The 23,427-nt window shown below is 30.1% G+C and overlaps 1 protein-coding gene across 1 annotated transcript; it reads left to right on the plus strand.

Moving 5' to 3' along the window:
* Positions 1-824: 824 nt before the first annotated feature.
* Positions 825-23,227, plus strand: LOC108774799 (octopamine receptor beta-3R). The gene is made up of 4 exons (XM_018540999.1): positions 825-1,430; positions 3,727-4,033; positions 18,508-18,619; positions 22,975-23,227. The coding sequence occupies exons 1-4, from the start codon at positions 825-827 to the stop codon at positions 23,183-23,185; spliced, it is 1,236 nt and encodes a 411-aa protein (XP_018396501.1). The 3' UTR covers positions 23,186-23,227.
* Positions 23,228-23,427: the final 200 nt, after the last annotated feature.

Here is a 23,427-nt window from a genome sequence, read left to right on the forward strand (position 1 = left end):
TCCATTATATATCCATTTCTACGCTGAGTTTATTGTTATATTTCTTTGTAACATTACTATAAAGTAAACGATATTTTTATGATCATTATATGTACGAAATTTTATGATACGTATGAAAAGAATGATTAAAGATAAAAATAATTAAACTGACATTAGGTATTTTCTATATATTTAATCTAATGAATATAATTCAATGTTTATTTATACGCATTTATTTTAATTAAATTACCTACCTAGTATTCCAGGCATGTTTATGACATTGTTTACCTATGCGAATATTTCTCCATTAATTAGTCTAATTAAATTGTAATTTCATTTAATTATTTTATTTAATTATTTTAAAGCACAACCTTTTTTTCTCTTTACGACAATTTTTATAACTCATACTCTGATATAAGTGCTTCATATTAAACTAATATTTTCTTAAAAATCGAATTAATCTTTTTTTTAACTAGTTAATTCTTCCTTTAAGTCCAGATCTATTATGGAACAAATAATAAACGATCAAATTTACAAAGAACAAAAACTTTCACGAACAATGTAAGAGATTTGTTTTAAGCAAAGTGCAAAATCTATTATATCGCTACTTAAGATGAGAGTACTATTATTATGGAAAGTGATTGGGATAAGTGGAAAACCTGGATTACAGTGAACAGATACATTTGGTTTAAAAAAATGATAAAAGTGATACTTTTGTATGCAATATAAAGAGATGGAATGTTTAAATCGCCATCTTAGCGTTATGATTCAGAAACGTTTATAAAAATCGACAAACCTGTCGATGGATTTTAATAGATAAATATTTAATATGATATTGATCTGGGATGGAAGTCAGCGAGCCTCCGGATGAGGAGGTCTACCGCCGAATACTCACGATCAACTTTTCTTCAAATCTCGAGGGTGTTCCCCTTTTTCGAAACAATCTGAGTATTATCGATGAATCAAGAAATATCACTCTAATCGCCCTTAAGGGCGTTATAATGATCAGCATCATTGTCACCGCATTGTTAGGCAATGCTTTGGTAATCGCCAGCGTCAGAAGACATCGGAAGTTACGGGTGCCCACCAATCGCTATGTAGTTTCCTTGGCGATGGCGGATCTTCTAGTGGCGATGTGCGCCATGACATTTAATGCTTCCGTCGAGCTTTCCGGTGGTAAATGGCTCCTAGGAAGTATCATGTGCGACGTGTGGAACTCGATGGACGTTTATTTCAGTACCGCCAGCATCCTCCACCTTTGTTGTATCAGCGTCGATAGGTATTATGCGATAGTCAGACCGCTGGAATACCCAGCCATTATGAGGACTGTAACAGTTACTGCCATGTTGAGTAGTGCTTGGACTCTGCCGGCCCTGATTAGCTTTATACCTATCTTCATGGGCTGGTACACTACGCAGCAACACCTGGATTTCCGTCGAAAGAATCCGCAGGTAGTTTGGTCGATACTGCTTTAAGAATTTATGAATTTAAAAATTCAAGAACTCTCAAGAGAACAAGAGCAAAAATTTACGAATTTAGAAATTATTCTTTCAATTTAAGAACGCAGAAATTTATTGAAATTTAAGGAAATATATTTTTAATATACTTTTAAAATTTTAATTCATATTACTTCTCTCTCTTTTACGAAAAATAGCGCGAACATCACTTTTGTGTTTATCGCCTCGAAATTTAAAATTCACAAAATATTTTTTGATATTGTGTTTTGATATCATTCAATCTCAAAGCGAATCAATACATTGTTTCTGCTTAAGAGCTTCGATTTTACTGAAGCATTTGATTCTCTACTTATCTCTCATACAGTACATCAAATAACGACTCTTCATTTTAATATCTCTGTATTCTCTGTAACTCTTATTGTCCTCCTGTATCATGTTATTACTTTATTTGTCATTTTCTCGATCGCATTATCTGTCGACTATGTTCAATCTATACTTGTGACACTGTCTATTATATTTACAAGACAGATAACCCAGATAGATCAATATCTCAGAAAAAGTTAATCAATCGCAAAAAATTCTTCACTCTGGATATTCTGCTTTTGTTACAATAATACGCTTATGCAATATAAATATTTTCTTATATATATATATTTCTTTTTACATAAAAGAAAATTTTAAATAATTTATCAAAAATAAAACGTAATTTTTATTTAAAAAATGTAAAAAAATCTACAAAACAAATACAAATAATGTGAAATTATTGAACAATAAATAAAATTAATGGAGCAGCAAAATAGTAATAATTTATATATAATTTTTGTTAGAAAATGAAAAAAATATGTTATCTTTCGCAAAAAAATTGGTCTCGATGTGTAGTTTATTGATATTTCGGTTATATGATTTTGTTGTATTTAGCAGAGATACAAATTACAATATTATATACGATATAATTTATAATTTTTACGTACACTCCAGTTTTATGTGAGGTATCGATTTTTAATTGATGGAGTACGCCATCGGAAAACTATTAGTGATAAGACTCATTTATCAACGCTTAACCGTCACAGCTACTTACGACTTCTTTTCCTCATAGTAATTACTGATCCGCGAATTTAATTGATCTTCAAAAATAGAATCCGGCTAATCACTACATTTCTCAAGTTAATGTTCTTATATTCTTAACTGTTATTAATACTGTATTAATCAATGTTGGTGACATCAATTGAGTATCACACATCATTAATATTTTTCTTATAATAATTAATATTTTCTTAATAGCTATTAATGTAAGTGGCTTATAACATCCTTTATCAACTTAAGATTTAGTGAATTTCCAGAGATAGCATTAGATTAATTACAGTATTTATCTTTCCTCTCTTCAATCGGTATATACATTTTTTAATGAATAACTCTCGTAATCTCGCTCGTTAGAAAAGCTGTATTACTTCAATTTGTATCAATCCCTTAATTACAGAGAAATTAATTTCACATCATAATTTGTATCTTGCTAATACCACATCACTTTTCAAAGTCAATTAAATACAAAGGCCAATAATTATGTTTAAAATACATATAGAACGAATGCTGATTTCTTTTATAATTAATCGTGTAATTAGTGTAGAATACCCCATATTAATTTGGCAAAAGGCAATTTATTAACTTTAACATTGTAGTAATAAATTAGCTATGACGCTATATTCTCTGATAATGAAAAAAGGAAAAGAAATTTGAAGATTTTAGAAAAGGATGAAGGAGAGAAACTAAAAGAACATATCCCCTTAAATTTCGTTATAAATAGTATCTTTAAATTTTTTATACTTCAATGGCTTATTTTAGAAACTTTTTAATATCGTAGTTTTTTTGACGATCTCTCAATTTTACTCAAATATAACTAAAAGTTATTAAAGTAGGTATTAAAAGAGTAATATTGTAACGGTTTTCATCCATTATTTCCATTCATTTAATTTTAGATTCACAAATATAACATATTGAATTTTTCACTTTTATATTTTTTAACAAATTTTGCAAACCTTTCTGTGGTCTATTTATCTATACATATATTCAAAAAATCATTTATTTATCTATACATATATTCAAAAAATCAAATTGCAAATTTATGCAAAATTTTTTTAATTTTTTATACTCCGCGCGAGATTATTTAAAAGTCTCATATACTTTTTGTAAAACTCATTCTGAACGGGTTTATAATTTGTGAGGGGCAAGGAGGGAATTTTCACAATAATCCTACAAGTATCAACTGAAAATTCTCCGACTTCTGCGATCTCAGATTTGCATGTTTGTGGTGAACCTCCCATATGCGGTGATCAGTTCCTGTGTGTCTTTCTGGATCCCGGGTGTCGTGATGATCATCATGTACTGCAAGATTTACAAGGAGGCGGTCAGACAAAGAGCAGCTCTCAGTAGGGCATCCAGCAGCACGGTGTTGAACAACGTTCATGTACGTCGCTCCTCTAGTGGTTCCAGACATCATTCTAGAACGTCGCACCAGCTGCTGCTTCATCCGAGCGATGCCAGTGATTATGGAAGACCGCCCTCTTACAGAGCTTCAGCGGCGGAGCTCAACATCGAGAATGGTGAGTGCGAGAATGAATCGGGCGAGTATGAAAAAAAAAAAAACGGAAATAAAATAAAATAAAATACGAAGGAAAAAATAAAACGAGAGGTAAAAAATACAATAAAATAATATAGAAATGCTAAACAATGCTGAAGAAAATTTTGATGGGGTTGAGGGAGGGAAGAGGGACGTCAAAACCTTGTGCATCAAATGCACGAAAAGTATCGGAGCGAGAATGGTGTCCCTCAATTATCGACGAAATTGAGCGGTGGCAAATTCAATTGCGTTTCCCTTCCATCAGTCGTCTCTCGTCAAAAGGCCTTAATGCATGTTTCAGCCGACGTGCACAAAGCGAAGATTATTACTTTCGCCCGCGGCCACTTGCCTTTTTCCCGCTACGCTTGATACGTCGAAACCGTGTAATCATCGATCCGAAGAGAAATTTCGCTCGGATTTCGTAGCAAATGACATGCAGTGCAAAAATGCACGACAGAACGTTCATTATGTCGGTCTTTTTAACGACACAAAGAACCTCGCAAAGAACATTAATAAAATTCTCTCAATATGTGAATTATACTTTTTCAGTACACTCAGTAAAATTCGTATCATTTATCATTTTTTTGTATGATTTTACATGCATTTAAAAAACAGTTTTAAAGATTAAGTTCAATAGCGAAAATTCTATCGCATATTTAAATTTTTAATATTCATACATTTCCCTTTTTTACGTTCATATACTTAAAAGAAGAAGCTAAAGCTAAAGAATTTAAAAATTATCGTTCTTGAAATTTTTCGTAATATGTGAAATTGTATAAAAAGTGTGAAAAGAAACGTTCCAATGTTTTTATCTGAATAATTAATTTTCAGCTTTTTAATAAAAAACATTTTCCTGAATACAATTGTATTGTTATTATAAAAATGAAGACCACAAAGACATAATGTTAGAATGCCTTTATATCGAAATTTGTAATGAATAAAATAATTGAGCAACAAGAATCCGCTTTCAAACTGAATCGACAATTAAAAGCATTGTTTTATAACCAAATTAAATTTAACAATAACATAAGATACTCGCGAATATACATGAAAATCGGAAAACATTTCATTAATCCTTTCAACCATAAATAGCCAAAAATTTCGGTAAGCAATTCTACGATTACTATGACTTGATTTTGAAATATAATGAATATTTATAAAAATTGCACTTTGCATAAAATACAGTATACAGTACTCACTCAGTTGTCTTTCAGAACAAAAAGTTTTTAATAATGATAACTGGCTTTTAATCACAGATTCCCTGATAAATCCAAAAATTCCACAATATAAACTGAATAATTTGCAAAAAAAAGAGTACAACTTTTATTTCTTCATGATCGTCCGAAGATCGTTTTATTTTTACATCTTACGTATTTTTATTCATGGAAACTTTAACGAAAAATTGTCATAAGAATGACACTACACTCAAGAAAAAATTGATACGTAAAAATAAAAAATAATCTTTTTATTCACATTGTTATGAAAAAAAAATTGCTGCCAGTTATGTTTTAATCCTTTAAAAACCACAGAGTTTCATCAACAACTCTGAATTACTTTTTAAATGATTGAAACATAACTGACATTGATTTCGTAATGATGAATAAGTTTAACTTTATTTCACGCACAACATACCAATTTTTCCTCGAGTGTAACGTCATTATTATGCATGATAATTTTTGGTTTCATGAAGAAAAATACATAAGAAGAAATTAAAATTAAACGATCTCCAAACGGTTGCGAAAAAAAGGTTGTACTTTCTTTTTGGTTTGCGAATACATTCCGCACGAAATAACGTATCGATTGAAAGTGTCATTATGGTATAAATGCCGAACGATAAATGGCATCCATCGCATTAGAAAGCAATTATATCCACAAACGCGTTTAGCGTCGACACAAATTAAATATCTATATCGTTATCATATACGCATTACAATACTGTTTCGATATTGTGACTGACGCGATTTGTAATGACGCCCGTGGAGTATTCTATTTGAAATGTACGTCGCGACGGATTTTGCGGATATTATTTTCCTTGCTTCGAGAGAGTGGCGACGGTTCTGCAAAAGGATGATAAAAATTCCTGCGCACTTCCCGTAGCGTTTTATCTGATGGCGTATAGAAAAAAAAAAAAGAGTGTATGAGAATTCTCTCGTCCCTGCGGATTTTTTGCAAATACGTTGCGCGTTTCGCACGCCCACCAAACGAGAATTGCGGTGAATTGCTTTCAATAAAAATGTGTTTTTTGTTAGATGCGGAGAAACGAATCGATCGGTTTCGCGTTCGCTTTTCATATCACGATGTTACATCTCTAACAGTTTTCTCGTATCCTCTCAATAGCGATGTATTCAAAAGCTCGTGACGATTTTTTCCCCTCTTTTTCTTCTCTCTTTTTCTAGCTCACTTAGTTGGCATCCCATCACTTTATACATGAAAATAACGCCGGGAAGTCATGTTTCTAATTTTGACACGTAATCCGCGGAGTAGCATAGTCTCTGCTCGTTCTCTGCGAGCCAAGTAAACACGTCTAGTAATAGATCACATAATCTAGTAATAGATCATCTAGCAATACATCATGCATTATATTCTACAAGACGAGGGTGGCGATAACGTTGTATAATGTGTAGAATAACTGCGTTGTATGACGTGTATATTCTTCGTGTTTGCGTGTGTAATAGATCTGATTATGAATAACAAAATAAAATTATCCGATATTATACGATATATACATATAACTGTACACGTAACATACCAAATAATACTGAATTCGTATAAATGATAATAACGTCAGCGTATCAAATTCACTACCCTTCTGTACTAACTAATGTAATAATTCATACGAAATTATTTATGCAAATAATAATTTATACGTAAGAATAATAATCGTACAAATAAAAATGTATGCAAATATATATTTGCGTTTCTTGTTGATTTTTATTATAAAATTATTTTTAAATGCGTTTATTTACCGGTATTAACTTAAATAAATTTTACTAGGTATTTAATAGCTTTTTGTAATTCTTTAAATAGAATGTAAAATATAAATGGAGTGTGAGTGGAAAATTGCAATCATAATTGTCGACATTTCTGTAACATCTTTCAACATATTCCTCGTTTCTATAAATGAAAACATTTGTTATTTTTAATGAAAACTTTTTTTTTTTTATTAAAAAACGAATCAACATAAAGGCTTAAATATCAGTACACAAACGGATCAAAATACATTGCAATATCGAGAGAGAAATATTTCAAAATATATTGTACGATTTTGCCGCGGGATTTTCAACAGCCCTTTTCCTTCCCCTCCCTTCTCCCCTTCTCTCTCTCTCTCGTGTATGTTTATAAAAACCTTTGTGCTCCTGTATAAAAGCACGGTTAAAATATTGACGTCCTTTGAAAAATTCATAAAATATCTAACAAAAATATTTGACACCTGTGGCAACCGTGATCAATACTTTGTGTTTTGTCTCGCTGGAAGAATATTACTTCACAAGCAAGATATAGAAACGTATCAATTACTGCATGATTACGGTTACGATAGCTTTTACGGAGGAATATTGTGGCCATACAACTGCCAGCTTACAGGCAATCTGGTTACGGCAAATTGCAATTAATTTATACGTAGATATAACGTGTGTATGCGTCGTGAATGCGAATCACGATCGACATTGTTCCAAGCCACAAATCGAGATGATTTCACAACCACGTCGCGATCCACAGACGCTACACAGATCACGTTCCGATTAGAATATTACATATCGCGGTAAATATACGTGATGCGCTCATATCTAAAGTACAATATAACTTTGTAAATCTTTTAAAATAATTTTAACTGAATTGTATTATAAGACACACGTTAAGAGTATTTCATTTTATCAGATTTAATTTCTTGAAATTTTATTATTTTTGTTATTATTTTTATAGATTTTATTTTGTTAAGATCTTTATTGTGTGTGTAATTTTTATAGCTGCATATGTATATTATTAGTCATCTATTATTACTTTTATTAAGCTCGACTTAATAAGACGTTATTAAAATAAATTAATGTTGTATTACATCTTTGTCCCTTTCATCTTACAATTTCAATTTGAAGTTTAGTTACAAAGGTATATAACGTTAAAAATTACAAATTCGATCAAACTTCATCTCGTTTCGCCACTTTTAACATTCAACTTTAGGTATCCTCGCTACCAACCCCATTAAAAGTTCGCTGAAGCGAAGTTCCACGCGAATAGAAGCGTCGGTGATAGTTTTTTAAGCTCTCAGAGAGGTTGACGAATTCAGAATTACTAAATCTCATTAAGGATCGTAATTGTGATGCAAAGAGCTTACGTTCATAATCGAACTGTGGTCCCTCGTTTTTATTTTCGTGCGAAATTAATCAACTATATTTCAAATAGATGTACAAATAAATGTACAAAAGTATGGGGCATCTTTTCGCGATCTTCTGTGACCATAACGTAAAAATTTATCCCCTCTTTCGTTCCTTGCAGCTTACCTATCCTCCCTTAAAATTTTGCCCCTCTGTTTCTCTCTCTCTCTCTCTCTTTCGCTTACTCTCTTTTTCTAGTTCGGTTTTCTCTCACTCCCGCAACGCATTCACCAGATATTGAGCGAACAAGTCGCGGGCGAGAGGGTGCTACCCCGGACGGGAGGGTGTTCCCGTTGGAGCTGGCTGACTGGCTGGCTGCTGCAGTCGCGTTCACTGACCTACCTCAGCTTGCTGGGTCGAGAGACCGAGTCTGCCCTTCTCGTGATGTCGTGTTACTTGCTAATTTAGCTTCGTTTCGATTCATTCACAAGATCGAATCTTTTGCAAACGCAATCGCGAATTAAAGATCAGAAATATGAAGAAGTAAAAATATATATAAAATTCTATACAACTTACCCAATTTACTAGATCGTCAAACATATAAAAATGTCTCACAAGTTTCTTATTTTAATTTATTTATAATTAAGAAATTATAGGAGTCTTGATACTTTTAGATTAAAATCAATTCCGATATCTCTTCTATATATAGCATTTAATTTATAAAAAATTTTACATTTATTAATTGCTTTATTGAAAATGTTAATATATATAATATAAAAAATGTAATACTAAAATTGATATTAGAACTATAAATTTAATTTTAGCAATTCACATAAAATGAGAAATTACACTATGAACACATAAATATAATAATATTATGAACATAATGATGCTATAAAAATTATACTATAAACATATATTATATCAATTATGTGCGATATATATATGTGTGTGTGTGATATACATACTATAAAATTATATAAAATTGCCTCATTTTTCATGAAAATTTGACTTCAAATCTCAAATTTCTAATAAAATGCGAATATTTGCCGTAGTTTTTCGGATATTCTCATGGAATAAATTTAGGTCGAATAAATCTTGATCAACTTTCTGTAACAAACAAAACTGAGAGAATGTGCTTTACAAGTTAGAGCGTGCGTAGGAAATACTCTATAAAACCTCTGTAATGGAATTACGCATCTTTTCCACACTAATTTTTTTGCTATTAAATTCATCAAGTCTTGATAATCATAATATAAAAAACGATGAAGGAAAATCGATCAATATCAGTAATTGTGAAAGCGATCCATTTACACGCTGTACCTTACGTCACTAAAATTTATTGTTCATATCCTACATCAGAGCATATTTCCATAAATACGTGGGTAGTTAGTCAGAGAAATATGAGTATATTTTTAATCAACAAAAAATATTTCTAAATATCTAAATTTCTAATTAATATCTTTTCTGTTAAAAAAAAAAAAAAAAATAAAAGAAATAATCCGAGCTTATTTCGGAGATTAGGCGCTTTTTTATTCGAGAGAATTGTCGTATGGGAACATACACCGGGTGGCTCTGCCGGATTACAGTTTCCCGTTCCACGAACTGAACAGTGCTGGATCAGCTTCTGCTTTGTACGATTCGTCATTCTGGACGTTCACGAGTGCAGTTCCGATCTTTTCCATTTTCTATTTTACAACTTGCGCGAAGTCACGCCATAATATGTGTCTATCGATGATAAAAGTGTGGCGGCTAAATGAAAAGCTTATTGGCAGGCGAATCGACCATGAAGTATCGACAGCTTAACGTGATTGTGTCTACGTGAACTTCAATTTTATGGGAGGAGTCTAAAACAACATGACGAAAATTGCTTTTTATCGATGACAGCCAATTTTGTTAAAAGATAAAGTCTATTTTTTATATTTTTTATTTATTTGCCTTTTTTACTTTTGCAACATATTAATCACGAAATATATTTTATAAAGATTTTTATTATTACTCTCATTAAAATTTTATTTTTTTTATTAAAAGATTTATTATTTATATGAAGAATTATTTATTATTGGAGTATTATTATATATTTTTATTAAGGTAATATTATCAAATTCATTTCAAGGGAAGTTTTTTGGAATATCTTCCTTTATCTTTCTACAAGGAATAATTCAGAAACTGCGAGAAACTGTCAAGAAAAATGCTAAGTATCATACATAAAATGATTTATGATTCTTTTTTTCTGTTACAAGTTAATGATCTGTTAGAAGTTGGATTGATGTTGATCGATTTATATTTCTTACTTATTGTCTTTTCGTTTGTTTTGCATGCCATAGGACCATGGCACATAAAAAAGCCTAAGCAGTAAGACGGAAGTATATAGTAAAGAAATCAATATATTACGGTCTCTAATGTGAGTGACTAATTCGTTTACTGCTTAAGCTTTTTTAGTGTGTTATAACCCATAGTTTCCACGCAATCATTTTTATGACATGTTATATGCATATATGTATATATACATATATATTACACATATTTATTTGTGTATATATGCGCATATATTGTATATTGTGTGTGTGTAAAACTCTTGACAATCACATTCTTAAATTAACTGTCACAAATTTAATCATTACACGCGTCAGATTATTTTTATTTTTTTCACATCTCCATTTTATTTCCACGAAAATACTTCGAAATCGCCCAATCGAATCGAATCGATATATAGAACGATGGCCTGATTCTCACACTGTAGGCCCGCGCAACGCTTGTCTCCTCGTACACCTCGCGACCTAATTTTGCGAAAGGCCTTTCAGAAACGTCGACATTTAGCTAAGTACATATCATTCCTGCGTGCGTATGTGTGATGCGGTCTATGTGTATATACGTGCAACCGCGTCAGGGATGCATCATTAAAGTGGTTAGATGGAATGAAGGCGTAGACCGATTTCCGAGGATGGTGCATTTCAGCTACGCTGCACGTTGCACGCCTATTAACCACCGAAGCGGTATATCAGGGGTCAAATCTCGATGCGAGTTCGATTGAGCACGCGTTAAATTTCATTTCTTGTCGATGAAGACTATCGCGTTTTGCTATTAATTTATTAAAATTATTAAGAATACTATAAGTGATTGAACTAAATATTATTATTGCAGAACACGCGAAAATGTGTACGATAGAATAATAAGTATACAATAATTGCAGAAGTAAAGAAAGAAGATAGTAAATTAAAAGTTCATATGTTACATATTTATATAATAATTTATATAATAGAGAGAATATGTAACTAAAAAATTATTTTGTTTGTTCAAAATTAAATTTTAAAATAAAATAAAATTTATAGTTTATATACATATATAGTTTCTAGAAATCCAGATTTAGAAGTGAATATCGATGCCTGACACTTTTCGCACAGCTATTTTAGTTTTCTCTTTAATAGTCTTTTCCGCAGAGCACAATACCGTCTGGTTGTTGCGAGAGAGAATAATGCGTACAGTTCCGTCGAAACATTCCATGGAGATCTGTATCGTATGTCGTGTATCTCTGTGGTGGCAACTCGATATGCAACATCTATATCAATCTCATCTCCTCGCGAATCACGTTCCCAATAATAGACGCGACCGGGAAGAAGAAACGACTCGTTTCAGTTAGTTATGGACGACAAAATTACGTGTCATATAGAAGAACAAAATGGAATTATTAAGACTTCAATAGTGAATTCTCTCTTTGTATACACTGTTAAAAATATATACATTAAATTTCATGTAAAGTAACGGAAGCAAATTTCAAGCAGGTACATTAAAATCGTTCAATGTTGTCAATGATCGAGCATAAAATTATAAGTAACTTATTGTTAGATTTAACAATTTTAATGTATCTGCTTGAAATTTGCTTCCGTTACATTTACATGAAATTTCATGTCTTTTTTAACAGTGTACATAAGAAGACATTGAACATTATTTTTTCGTAATGTGAATTTTGTAATTTAGATTAATTTTTAAAAATTCAAGTTTTTTCCTTAGTTAGTAATTTTTTATTATCATCTTAGTAATTTTAATAATTAAATACATATTACTATTTTTTCTAAATATTTTTTAATTTAAATAAACTTTCTTTAAATAATTTTGCAATCAATCATTTTGATACTAAAAAGTTACTGTATCATAAAAATTTTATTGAGGAATTACAATTTACCAGAAAATTATATAAATTTTTTAAAAAATTGTATAAGCAACATTTGACAAAAAACTGATGAAAGGTCCTAAAAATTATTTGTCCATTTTATCTTGCATATATAATACAATGAATGAAAGAATTATGATATAATTCATCCACCATTATTTCTATTGAGTGTAATTCATCCGTTATAATCACATCTTATCCCATCTGACATTTAAATAAAGCCTCGTGTTTGCTATCTGGAGAGTTAAACCTCATGACGTGGATGACGTGTCAAATTTGAGGTACCATTTGTTCATTGGCCTGTACAATAGGAAACTCGACAGCAACATCAAATAGCTATCCATTTCAAATACAAGATAACAAAGTTGTTGAATATCACAAGTATTTTTATTACAATATATCAGTAATTTATAATATTATACCTAAAAAAATTTATTATATTTATTAAATGTTTATTATAATTATTATAATATATTTTTCAATCTTTTTATTGCAAAAAAAATCATTTCTAAGAGTCTGAACAGGTCATTTGTCAGTTTGAGACTGGTGTACGTTTAACAGCCGGTTTATCTGCCTGTCCGTCTGTCAGTTAGCAAGAAATGGAACAGATGTAATTGCCAAAGCCGACAGAGTTGCGTACTGTGGACAAAATTAGAGTGACGAACAGAGAATCTTCACGAAGTATAGTAAAAACATCTCTTTTTTGCTAGTGAAATTTCGCTGGACAATTTCCACGATGATGGAATTCTGCCATCATAATTACATAAGTACGTCATTATGCGATTATATTATCCTGACTCGGAGTTCGAGTGGAAAAACTCGAAGTTTAACAGGATATTGTGTCAAAGAATGTAATTTGAACGAGTCGATTTTTCGATCCGCTATTGATTATGGTTTAATTGAGTTATTATTACCCGCTCGTTATCGTGTCACTTGTGACAAGACACATTACATTTAGCATGAATTATATATTGCTTAATATGCAGGAAAGAAGAGGTACAGAGACAGCGAGAGAGAGAGAGAGAGAAAAAATTAAAAATAATTAAACATAAAAAATGGTATATATAGAAACATTTTTCAAATAAAATAAACTATATTTTTGTAACTATAATTTTTTGAAATCACTACATAGAAATGATTTATATTAACTAATAGAAAAAAAAAACATTAATGTATAATATAATATCTTGTAATCTTAAAAGTTGCAAAAATATTGTAACTTACTAAATTAAGAAACTAACAAAAGACATTTAATTTTAATAGCGTTATAATTTAATTTTAGTGACAAACATAAAGAAATATTATGTATAATTAATTACAAACATATGCGTACATTATGTGTATATAATATATATAACTATATAAATGAAGAATAAATAATATTTATAAATTTTATACAAGATATTTTACCCACAAAATACATATATATAATATAATGTACTATTTTTTCATATTAACAAATTTCACACGCAACAGAGGTTTAGCTTTTCATCTAGAAAAGTGAAATACTGATTAGCTGAAGAGATTGCGATAGTATATCATTGCTCATCACTGTTATATCCACTTGTCCTTATCCATTTGTTTTAAAAAGAGAAAAAATTGGGCCACAAAAGTGTTAAAGATATTTCCCTGGAGACACCAAGTAACGACATATTAAGACGCAACTTAAGTTCGTAAAATTACACGATGCGAAATAAGGTCGGATTGCCTTGTATCTCCGATTGTTCTGCGCACGTATGTACATGTACAGGGTGATTAGTAACAGAGAATACGCTGCTGATATGTACATATTTTAATTTACAAGTATCTTGTAGAGAATGAGACTTATGAGACTTTTTATTTAAAACTTTAATATTTAGTACTAAAAAAGCACAGGTTTTTATAAATTATTATAAATAATAAAATACAAAACATTAGACGAAATAAATAATTTTCAAAAATTATATGAAACTTAAATTACGTTTTAAAAATATATTATATAAATCTAAATTTTCTATTAATAAAAATATTCTTGGAACAGATATCATATATAATTATGTATATACATAAATTCTTATTTCTAATTTTAAAATAATTTTTAACGTGAATACGTTAATTCAGCATAACATTACGCATCATTCCATATAAAAAAAATTTATGATTTAAAAATATAAGATAAAATCTGAATGACATTTTTTCTTTTCGCTCATATGTAAGTTTGTATTTAAATTCTAACAAATTGGTACGCACTTATTATCGAGGATTAACTCTAAAATTTGTAGGCCCTTATACTTTCTCGTTAAAATCACCCTGTATGTAGAGGCGCTTCTTATATCTTGATAGACGAGAGCATTGATTGCACGAAAGCGCTGAGCATCGACCAACCAACCAACCTAAATCTGCCTCAGTACGCTCGAGCACGCGAACCCTTCAGCCTTCTGTCCGGACGGACACTCTTCCTTCCATTCTCGTATTATCTAAACAACAACTACCCCGCGTGTCTCTCTTTCCCGAATATAACCCCGAGTGAATTCTCTCTGTCTGCGGTTTTCTGAGTCCCGTTGCACATCCGGAAGGGTACTTACGGATTCACGATTTCTGTATAAACTGATGAAACTTTTAAGTCTCCATTACTGAACTACCAAAAAAATTCACTAAAACGATTCTTTTTAAGGAAATATTTGTCGTAATTTTATTTCAATTGTTGAATAAAAGCGGGATTAAATATAAATACCTAAAATACCGAAATATTATATTTTTATAATTATTATTAAAAAATGACTTATATGACTTCTGTCTAGCTAGTCTCTCTATACTTGATCAAAATTTAATAAAGAAGTTATTGTGATACACTATTTCTGTACTTTATAAATTTATGAGAAAAAATTTTTACGATTATTTTGTTTAGCCAAAAAATTTGTTATGCAATGGAAAAAGGATTGGCTGTGAGTTCGCCTTATGTATTAACGAATGATTCAGAAAATCAAATTATAAAATTTAGGCGCTGTGATATTAAAGTAATTTTGATTTCTGCACTGCATTTCTTAAAGTATTTCTCTCTTGGAACAAACAGTACATTCGTTTTTATATTATACTTATTTCTAAATTATTTAAAATGTTAAAATTAGGTTATTTAACTATACAAAAGATAACTTTAATTCATGCTATTAGTTTCAAGTAATTTTAATTTTTACAATCTTTAAAAGACTTCTTTCTTGATATCAGAAATATAATCAGCATAAAATATCTTTAAAATGAAAGAGATAATTAAATTAATTATGTGTAATTAATCTACAATTTTGCGCTTTCATATCCATATAGTTGGTTTTTACACTGCAGCCTTTAAAAAAATTTTATGGTAATTATGTTTCTGGTGTAAACAGAGAGGTTTCTTAATCTTTCATTTCATAAGACATTGGAAAACAACGTCACAGTGTGATCACGTAGTTTCAATTTTGACGCTGGTATAGATAAATTCAACTTTCAGCATCAGATCGCTCGGTTTAAAATTGGACGTTACATGCATAACACTATACCCTTTTCATATACATTTTTGTCTAGTATCAATTTTGATCATATAATTTATTTTGACGCTAAAAATGAGCGTCAAGTATCAACATAAAAAGGCATTTTAAAGGTTACAACATAAAAATCAAAGTTACTTGTATAAATAATGTGGTATAAATCAAAAATATATTTCGCACAATTAAATAATGTAATTTTAAATTACTTAAGAACGAATATTATTATTTGCTCCAAGAGGAGTAGATACCTTATAGATGCAGCACAAAAATCGAAATTACTTTAATACCAGAATGCATAAAATAGCGCATAAATCCTGTAATTAATTTTCAGTTACTGCTAACACGTGAGAGAGTAATCCACACATTTCTTCTATAGAAAAGAATTATTTTTAGCTAAATAAAACGGGTGTAAAAATTTTTTTCTTGTGGAGTTATAAAGTATATATAAATAGCGCATTATTATACTTAATAATATAATTTATTTAATAAATATTTTGATTAAGTGAAAGAAGTCATCTAGGTAAACATTTTTATATGTTTACATCATATGATTCAATTAAATTTTAATAAATATAATTTATTAACAAATATTAAATTCTTTTTACGACCGTACAATTGATATATAATTTATTAAATTTCGAATTTAAATGATAAACATCTATGAGTCGTTTTACGAGTATCATTTTCTGCATATAAAAATTATTACCTATTCCCCTGAAAAGAGAGTTCTTTTACGACGGCAGAAACTTTCTCGCGGAACACTGACTGACGAGATTAAATGGCCAGTGCGTGTTAATAGCTTGTGGAAAAATTTCTGTGTATGATGATGTTCGTTCGCAGTGCGATTATCACAGTTGTGCGCTACGATAACAACGCTCGATGGCACGTTATGCAAGGTAATTATATCAGAATTGGGTAGGCCGGCTTTTAATGGCTTTTGCAGGAAAGCTCTCGGGAGAAACTCGAGAAAAAATGAAAGATAGAGAGAGAGAGAGAGAAGGAGGAAGGGGGAACAGTAATTTTTTATTATATCTCGTTGAATTCATCGATTAACGCTTTACTAATCTGAATTTTTTCGCGAATCTCAATACCTTTATTTAATTATATTACATTCTTAAATATATTATAATTAATTTGTAAATACAGAGAATAAATCAAGGATTAAAACAATACAAACAAATTATTCAATAATTATAATTTTTTTCTTTCTTCGAACTTGATGTATTGCGTTACATCGCGCATAACTTATTATATTTCTAATTATATTTCTGTTATTTTAAAGAACAATTTGTATTTACTAAGAAATTTCTCACTATGATTTAACACAGTAAAATCATTTATAATTATTTATAATCTTAGTTATTTTAAAGAACAATTTGTGTTTACTAAGAAATTTCTCACTATGATTTAACACAGTAAAATCATTTATAATTATTTATAATCTTTATAATTCTCTCTCCAAATACAGAATTTTTCTATTGAAATTAAGAAACAATTTAATATATTTATACAAATATATATTATGATTAATAAATTATTTATATCGATTAATAAGAATTTCATATTAAACCGTGCGTTAGAAAACTCAACAAATAAGTAATATAAAATAAAATAAAGGGATAAATTCAAATCAAATCATAAAAGATAAAATACCAAAAAAAAAATTAAATCGTGCTTCAAAAATTAAATAATACCATAAAATATTATGATTTTAAACATAAAATGCAATGATTGAATTGCTCTTTTTTTAACTTTATAACCTTTAAATCGTGAAATCAAAGTTATTAAAATAAAAATAAATTGCTAAAGATAAAAAAGAGGAAGAAACTAATCAAAGAGAGAAGTTAATTATAGAAATTAATTATCTTATGTGAGTTTCCGTTTAATTTCGAGTAATCAACAATCAATTTGACTTCGCTAAATTACAGAGTGGAATCGTTATCAACCCACGTAACTAATTAAAGGTTGAAAGTTATGTGTGTAACTGAATGTCTCATTAACATGACGATGGATTTCTATAAAAAAATATAAAATTGACTATTATACTAGAAGAACCATTATAATTTTAATATTATTATTAGAACTGCATATCGGATCTAGTTTACATTCTATAATGATAATTATGTAAACAACTCTAGTTGAATTTGAATTAAAATTTACCAATTCAACGCGTGTAATGGAATGTATTATGTTAATACCCATGCTTTATACCCCACACATAAATCTACGTTATACGCAACGCGCATATTTAATACATAATTACAGATATAGTAATTATCCATAAAATTTTCATAAGAGACTGTGATATTTCTGTCCATCCAACAATCCTTTTTTGAGATTTGTTTTATGTGAGATATAAATTAAAATCTACTTATTTTAGACGCTTAATTATTTGATTAAGACTAATTGTAAAATACTAAATTTCCTATAAAAGTCAGCATTACGACATAATTTGATCATTTTTGTGTTTCAGGTACTTCGATACGACAGCAAACAAAAAGTTGGCGAGCCGAACACAAAGCTGCGAGAACACTTGGTATAATTATGGGGGCGTTTCTCCTTTGTTGGCTGCCGTTCTTCCTCTGGTGAGCATCAAGTGAAAAAAATTTAATAGTTCAATTTCTTAAAAATAAGTTTTATGACTTCATTTAGAAAAAAAAAAATGATCCAAACATTTTTCAAATAATTTGATTAAGATTTTATTCTATATAATATTTCTAATTGAGAAAAATTTGTCGAAAAGGCAAAACTAATAAAGATCAAGATACCAATGAAATGTAAAATAGAAAAGCAAATGTATGATTTAAATTTTTAATTTGAATTCTCGTCAATATAAAGAAAAAAATAGAATTAATTCAATTTAAATAAATTAAGAATTTTAAAGCATTTTGTGTAACATTAAATTAAGTAAATAAAGTGCCTATCTTACAAGACAATTGTAACTGTAAGCAATCTGTCTCTCATCAATTTTGATAGACTTTAGATAGGGATGTTGTAGGTGTAGAGAGTATCAAAAATTATTAAACTCTTATTTTTTGATTGCTTATCTCAAAGTTTAAAAATCCTCTTTAAAAAAAGGATTTTTTTTATTTTTGACATTAAGAAAATATGAATACCATATATTAATAGTATAAAATACTATAAAACTTTTGTGCAAAATATCTCTGAGGTATATTTCTCATATACCTCATAATTTTAAGGATATTTACTGCGCAATAAAAAAAGTTATTATTTTCGTGTTATTTCTACCTCTAAATTTTGAGATAAGCAGATAAATAAAGGGCTTAATATTTAGATGCAACATATCTGAAACTCATCAAAATCAATAAGGAGCAGTTACGACGGTGTTGCCTTAATAATCTTTTAAAATACACTACTCAACAAAAAATAGGAAACACTTTCAAACACGTTAAAAATTGCGCAATATTCAGAACACCGTAATTCGGTGAAAAATCATCGCAGACAAAAAATTAAAAAAGCATTTTAAAGATAAAAATCTCTGTTTTTGAAATCGGTAATTGTTATTTTAATCCGACTGATCCTTTACACGGACACGAATTGATATCCATCAAATTAAAAAATTTTACACAAACTTTATAAAGGCTTAGGAATAAAGTAAAAATTACACGAAAATGTAATTTAAAACAATCGAAAGAGTGAATCTTTACTTTTAATTTGCTTTTTTAGTGAACGATTTTTTTTCATCGAACTATTGAACGTTGAAGCAACAATAATCATTTTAGACACACAAACACACACACACAAGAAATAAATCTCTAATGAAGTCAATAAATTTCTTTAAAAGAAAGAACGCAAAGGATAACTCGAGCTCATCAAACAAAACGAGTGAAAATATATTTAGCCTTTGCTTTGCTTTGTAGAATTTATATATCGAATCGTTTTGTCAAGAGTAAGAGAGAAAGAGAAAAGAGAGAAAGGAAAAGAAGGCAAGAGGAGGAAAAGCTTTACTGATGCCAAATGTCTAAAGTTAGCGGAGGAAGAGACGATCTCGTCCGCCCCATGTTTTATTAATGCAAGCTCGGAAAGTGCATCTCTATGGAGTTTGTCGAGGGCTTACCCTACTCTCTCCGCAAGCTTGCTCGCAGTTTGACTATTTGCTTGACTAAGCGCCACGACCGTAGCGGAATATGAAGGTCTCTTTCAGAGAGACTCGGGGGACCAAGAAAAAACTTTGTCTCAAAGCGTTTCCGATCCAAAATTCAAAATAGATAATGTGAGAAACAGACATGAGATTGGTGGATATCTCGGAAAGTTTAGCCTTGGGATGCAAACTCCTTTAGGCACGTAATAATTATACGTGATGTGGTCACTTATCACTTAGATGAGTTTATCCCTAAAGGAGAGGATTTTGCAGTAAAACTGTTTTAGGATTATGTACCTGGAAAGTAACAAGAGAATAAAGGAGTTTAAAATAGAATGAGAAAAAGTACTTTAATTTTAAATTGCTACGGAAAGTTTGTCGTTTACAGATTAGCTTCTTAAAATTGCTATTAAAATTACATTAAAAAGATTCAATGGAGCGTTTTATACAAGGATAATCTTAAAATTATATTGTAAGTAAAATTAGAATTATTATATGTCCTTGCACGCTAAAAAAAAATTTAATAAATTTTAATTAATATTTCTTTGAATGGTCCTAGCAGAATATTTACTTATGGCAAGTAAATATTTAAATAAATAAAAAAATAATAGTTGAATCAAACTAATGGTTTTTGTGTCTAATAAATATACCTTTACGTTTAATAAATATTCCGCTAGGACTATATTCAAAGAAATATTTATTAAAATTTAATGAACTTTTCTCAGTGTGTATAAAGCTGGATCATATTATATCATTTTATTTTATATTCTTAATGCTACATATTAAATTAGTTCTTATTGAATGCGCAATATTAGTTTCGTAATAGAATTCATGGAAATTTCGTTAAACAGCAAATGATGACGATGAATAAATACGCTCGAATGAAGTTCCGCCGGAAAATGAGCTCTCTATGGAAATAGAGCGAAGCAATGCAGATATATGGACGTGCAACGGAACACCTCGATTTTGCAACTCGATTTTTATTCATGCAAATGCACAAAGCGCATCATTCTACTGACCTAAAAGCTCGCGTTAGTTTCCTAGTTCGGCCATTTTCCGAATCGCGTTATCGACTTTTATACAATCGATTCACTTTTATCGTATGAATTTAATGTGTTTTCAAGAAAATCTCCAAATATCAGTACTTAGAACTGTTTAATTTGTCCTTTAACGTTTATAGTTACTTACACATTTTTGTATCCCAATCCCGTTAACCTGCTAACATTTTAGATTTTTATTTTATTATGTATTCAATATTGTTCTTCTTTCTCTATGTGACATATATTTTACGAGACGTGCTACAGAAATAACAATAGATGTATATTGGAAAACAATACAGCGAGATAAATCCGTAGGAGCGGATGTAGTTATACTGAAGAGATCAACTGCGTTTTCAAAGTCCAATTTGTTTGATTGATATCGGTGGCTTTATAATTTTCGTCAAACGGAGATAACTGTAACCACAAATCCACGTCCATTTAATATTGCACTATATCAGTAAATCGATGCGCATTAATAATGATACGACTATATGGTCGAAAATACGCGGTTGCATTACATTTTTAGCATTTTTCAATTTATATAAAATATCCAATATTCTAGTCAATGAAGCAATCTTTTAGTGACGTGAACTGCATAAAATAAGCTTTCTCTTAGAGAAAATCGCACTAAATTTTTACAATAACATATATAGTTTTAAAATTATTTGTTACTCTTCTTCATCTTTCATTAATTTAATTTTGGAATCTAAATTAGAAATAACTATATCGAACTACAAGCATCATTCCTCTCTTAATTTAAACTAGTAACTGACGTGATAACTTCACGAATTGCCAGAATATAACAGTTTCTGTTTAGTAGATATACCATCAAACATTTACCTCATTAACCAAAACTTTGAGAATTTATGTTGCATTTTTGCAAGCGTAATAACACCTTTCTAAATCATAGGAAATTTCGAATTTCGTTACAAAATTGTGGGTGTTACGTGTGCTGAATTCAGGACATGAATCTTATTTTCACGTCGATTTTCACCCACGTAGGGCAAGGCAATATTGAAATATTGATTTGAAATCTACACATAATGCAGCAGATGCATGTATATACGAAATACCCAGTGTAGATGCCTGTAGAAAAACAGATGAGGCACACGTAGAGAAAACTCGTTTTCCCCAATGTAGTTTTAGCATAAAACAAATCCCATAAATATATCTGAGCTCTATATTCGTGCTTTCAAGGTACGGCTAACATCGCACTGAAGTACACGTCCTTATTGAAAATTATGGCGCACCGTATTTGGCTGATATATATATATATATATTCTCTTGATCTCTTTCCTACAGATTTACAATCTATCTCACGCGCTCGATTATTGATGCTACCATAGCATTATTCCCAAAACGCTTTTTTCTCTGTGAGAAGTGGATTGTCTTTAATAATTTACGTTATTATGTTATTTATAGTATTGCATTTCTTGCGAAAAAATAAAAAACACCTTTTTTACACAATAAATAATTTTTTATAACAAAAAAAAGTAAGAGAATAATATGAATAATATATCACATTCTTATGTTTTATAAAATTTGCAAAAGAGTCATTTTCCATTTATATTTTTCAGTTCAGTTATTCATATTATGCCTTTTTGAAAATATATTGAATCATATTATGGTTCTTTGAAATGTAACTCTAAATTAATTTCTTTCAAATATAAATTTATGAAATCGGAGATAATTTCTTTACATATATTTATATAACACTCGACCTTTAAAAATAGATTTAATAACCTTCTTTATCTTTAAATGTAGAAAAGATGAACTCTTTTTGTTTATTATTCTTCAGGTATCTAACAACGTCATTATGCGGCGAAGCCTGTTATTGCCCGGACACGGTGGTATCGGTGCTTTTCTGGATAGGTTACTTCAACAGCGCCCTAAATCCACTCATCTATGCGTATTTCAACCGCGACTTCCGTGACGCCTTCAAGGATACCCTAAAGAGCGCCTTGCCCTGCTGCGCCAACTGCTGGAAGACACCCTCACAATTTGTGTAGTTTGACATAACTTCAAAAAAAATCTGCCTCCGAAAGGCGTGTTCCAAGTTTTTTTTTTTTTTTTCAATAAATTTTCAGCCAAAATCAAGCCGTTTTGACGATTTTTGAACGTCAATCGACGCTGTTCGCAATTGACCCTTATTACTTGAACATATTGACTTCGCACGTCGCTTCTCCGTTATTCGTAACTTGACGCATAGCACACGCTGTTAATCATTACGTTGAATGTCAATCATCGTGGA

Source organism: Cyphomyrmex costatus, unplaced genomic scaffold, assembly GCF_001594065.2.
Source record: "Cyphomyrmex costatus isolate MS0001 unplaced genomic scaffold, Ccosl1.0 scaffold275, whole genome shotgun sequence".
In the NCBI taxonomy this organism is placed as follows: Eukaryota; Metazoa; Arthropoda; class Insecta; order Hymenoptera; family Formicidae; genus Cyphomyrmex; species Cyphomyrmex costatus.

Coding starts and splice junctions, on each gene's coding strand:
- LOC108774799 (XM_018540999.1), top strand. CDS start 825: ATGGAAGTCAGCGAGCCTCCGGATGAGGAGGTCTACCGCCGAATACTC. Junction 1,431..3,726: donor TCCGTCGAAAGAATCCGCAG/GTAGTTTGGTCG, acceptor CTGCGATCTCAG/ATTTGCATGTTTGTGGTGAA. Junction 18,620..22,974: donor TGGCTGCCGTTCTTCCTCTG/GTGAGCATCAAG, acceptor ATTATTCTTCAG/GTATCTAACAACGTCATTAT.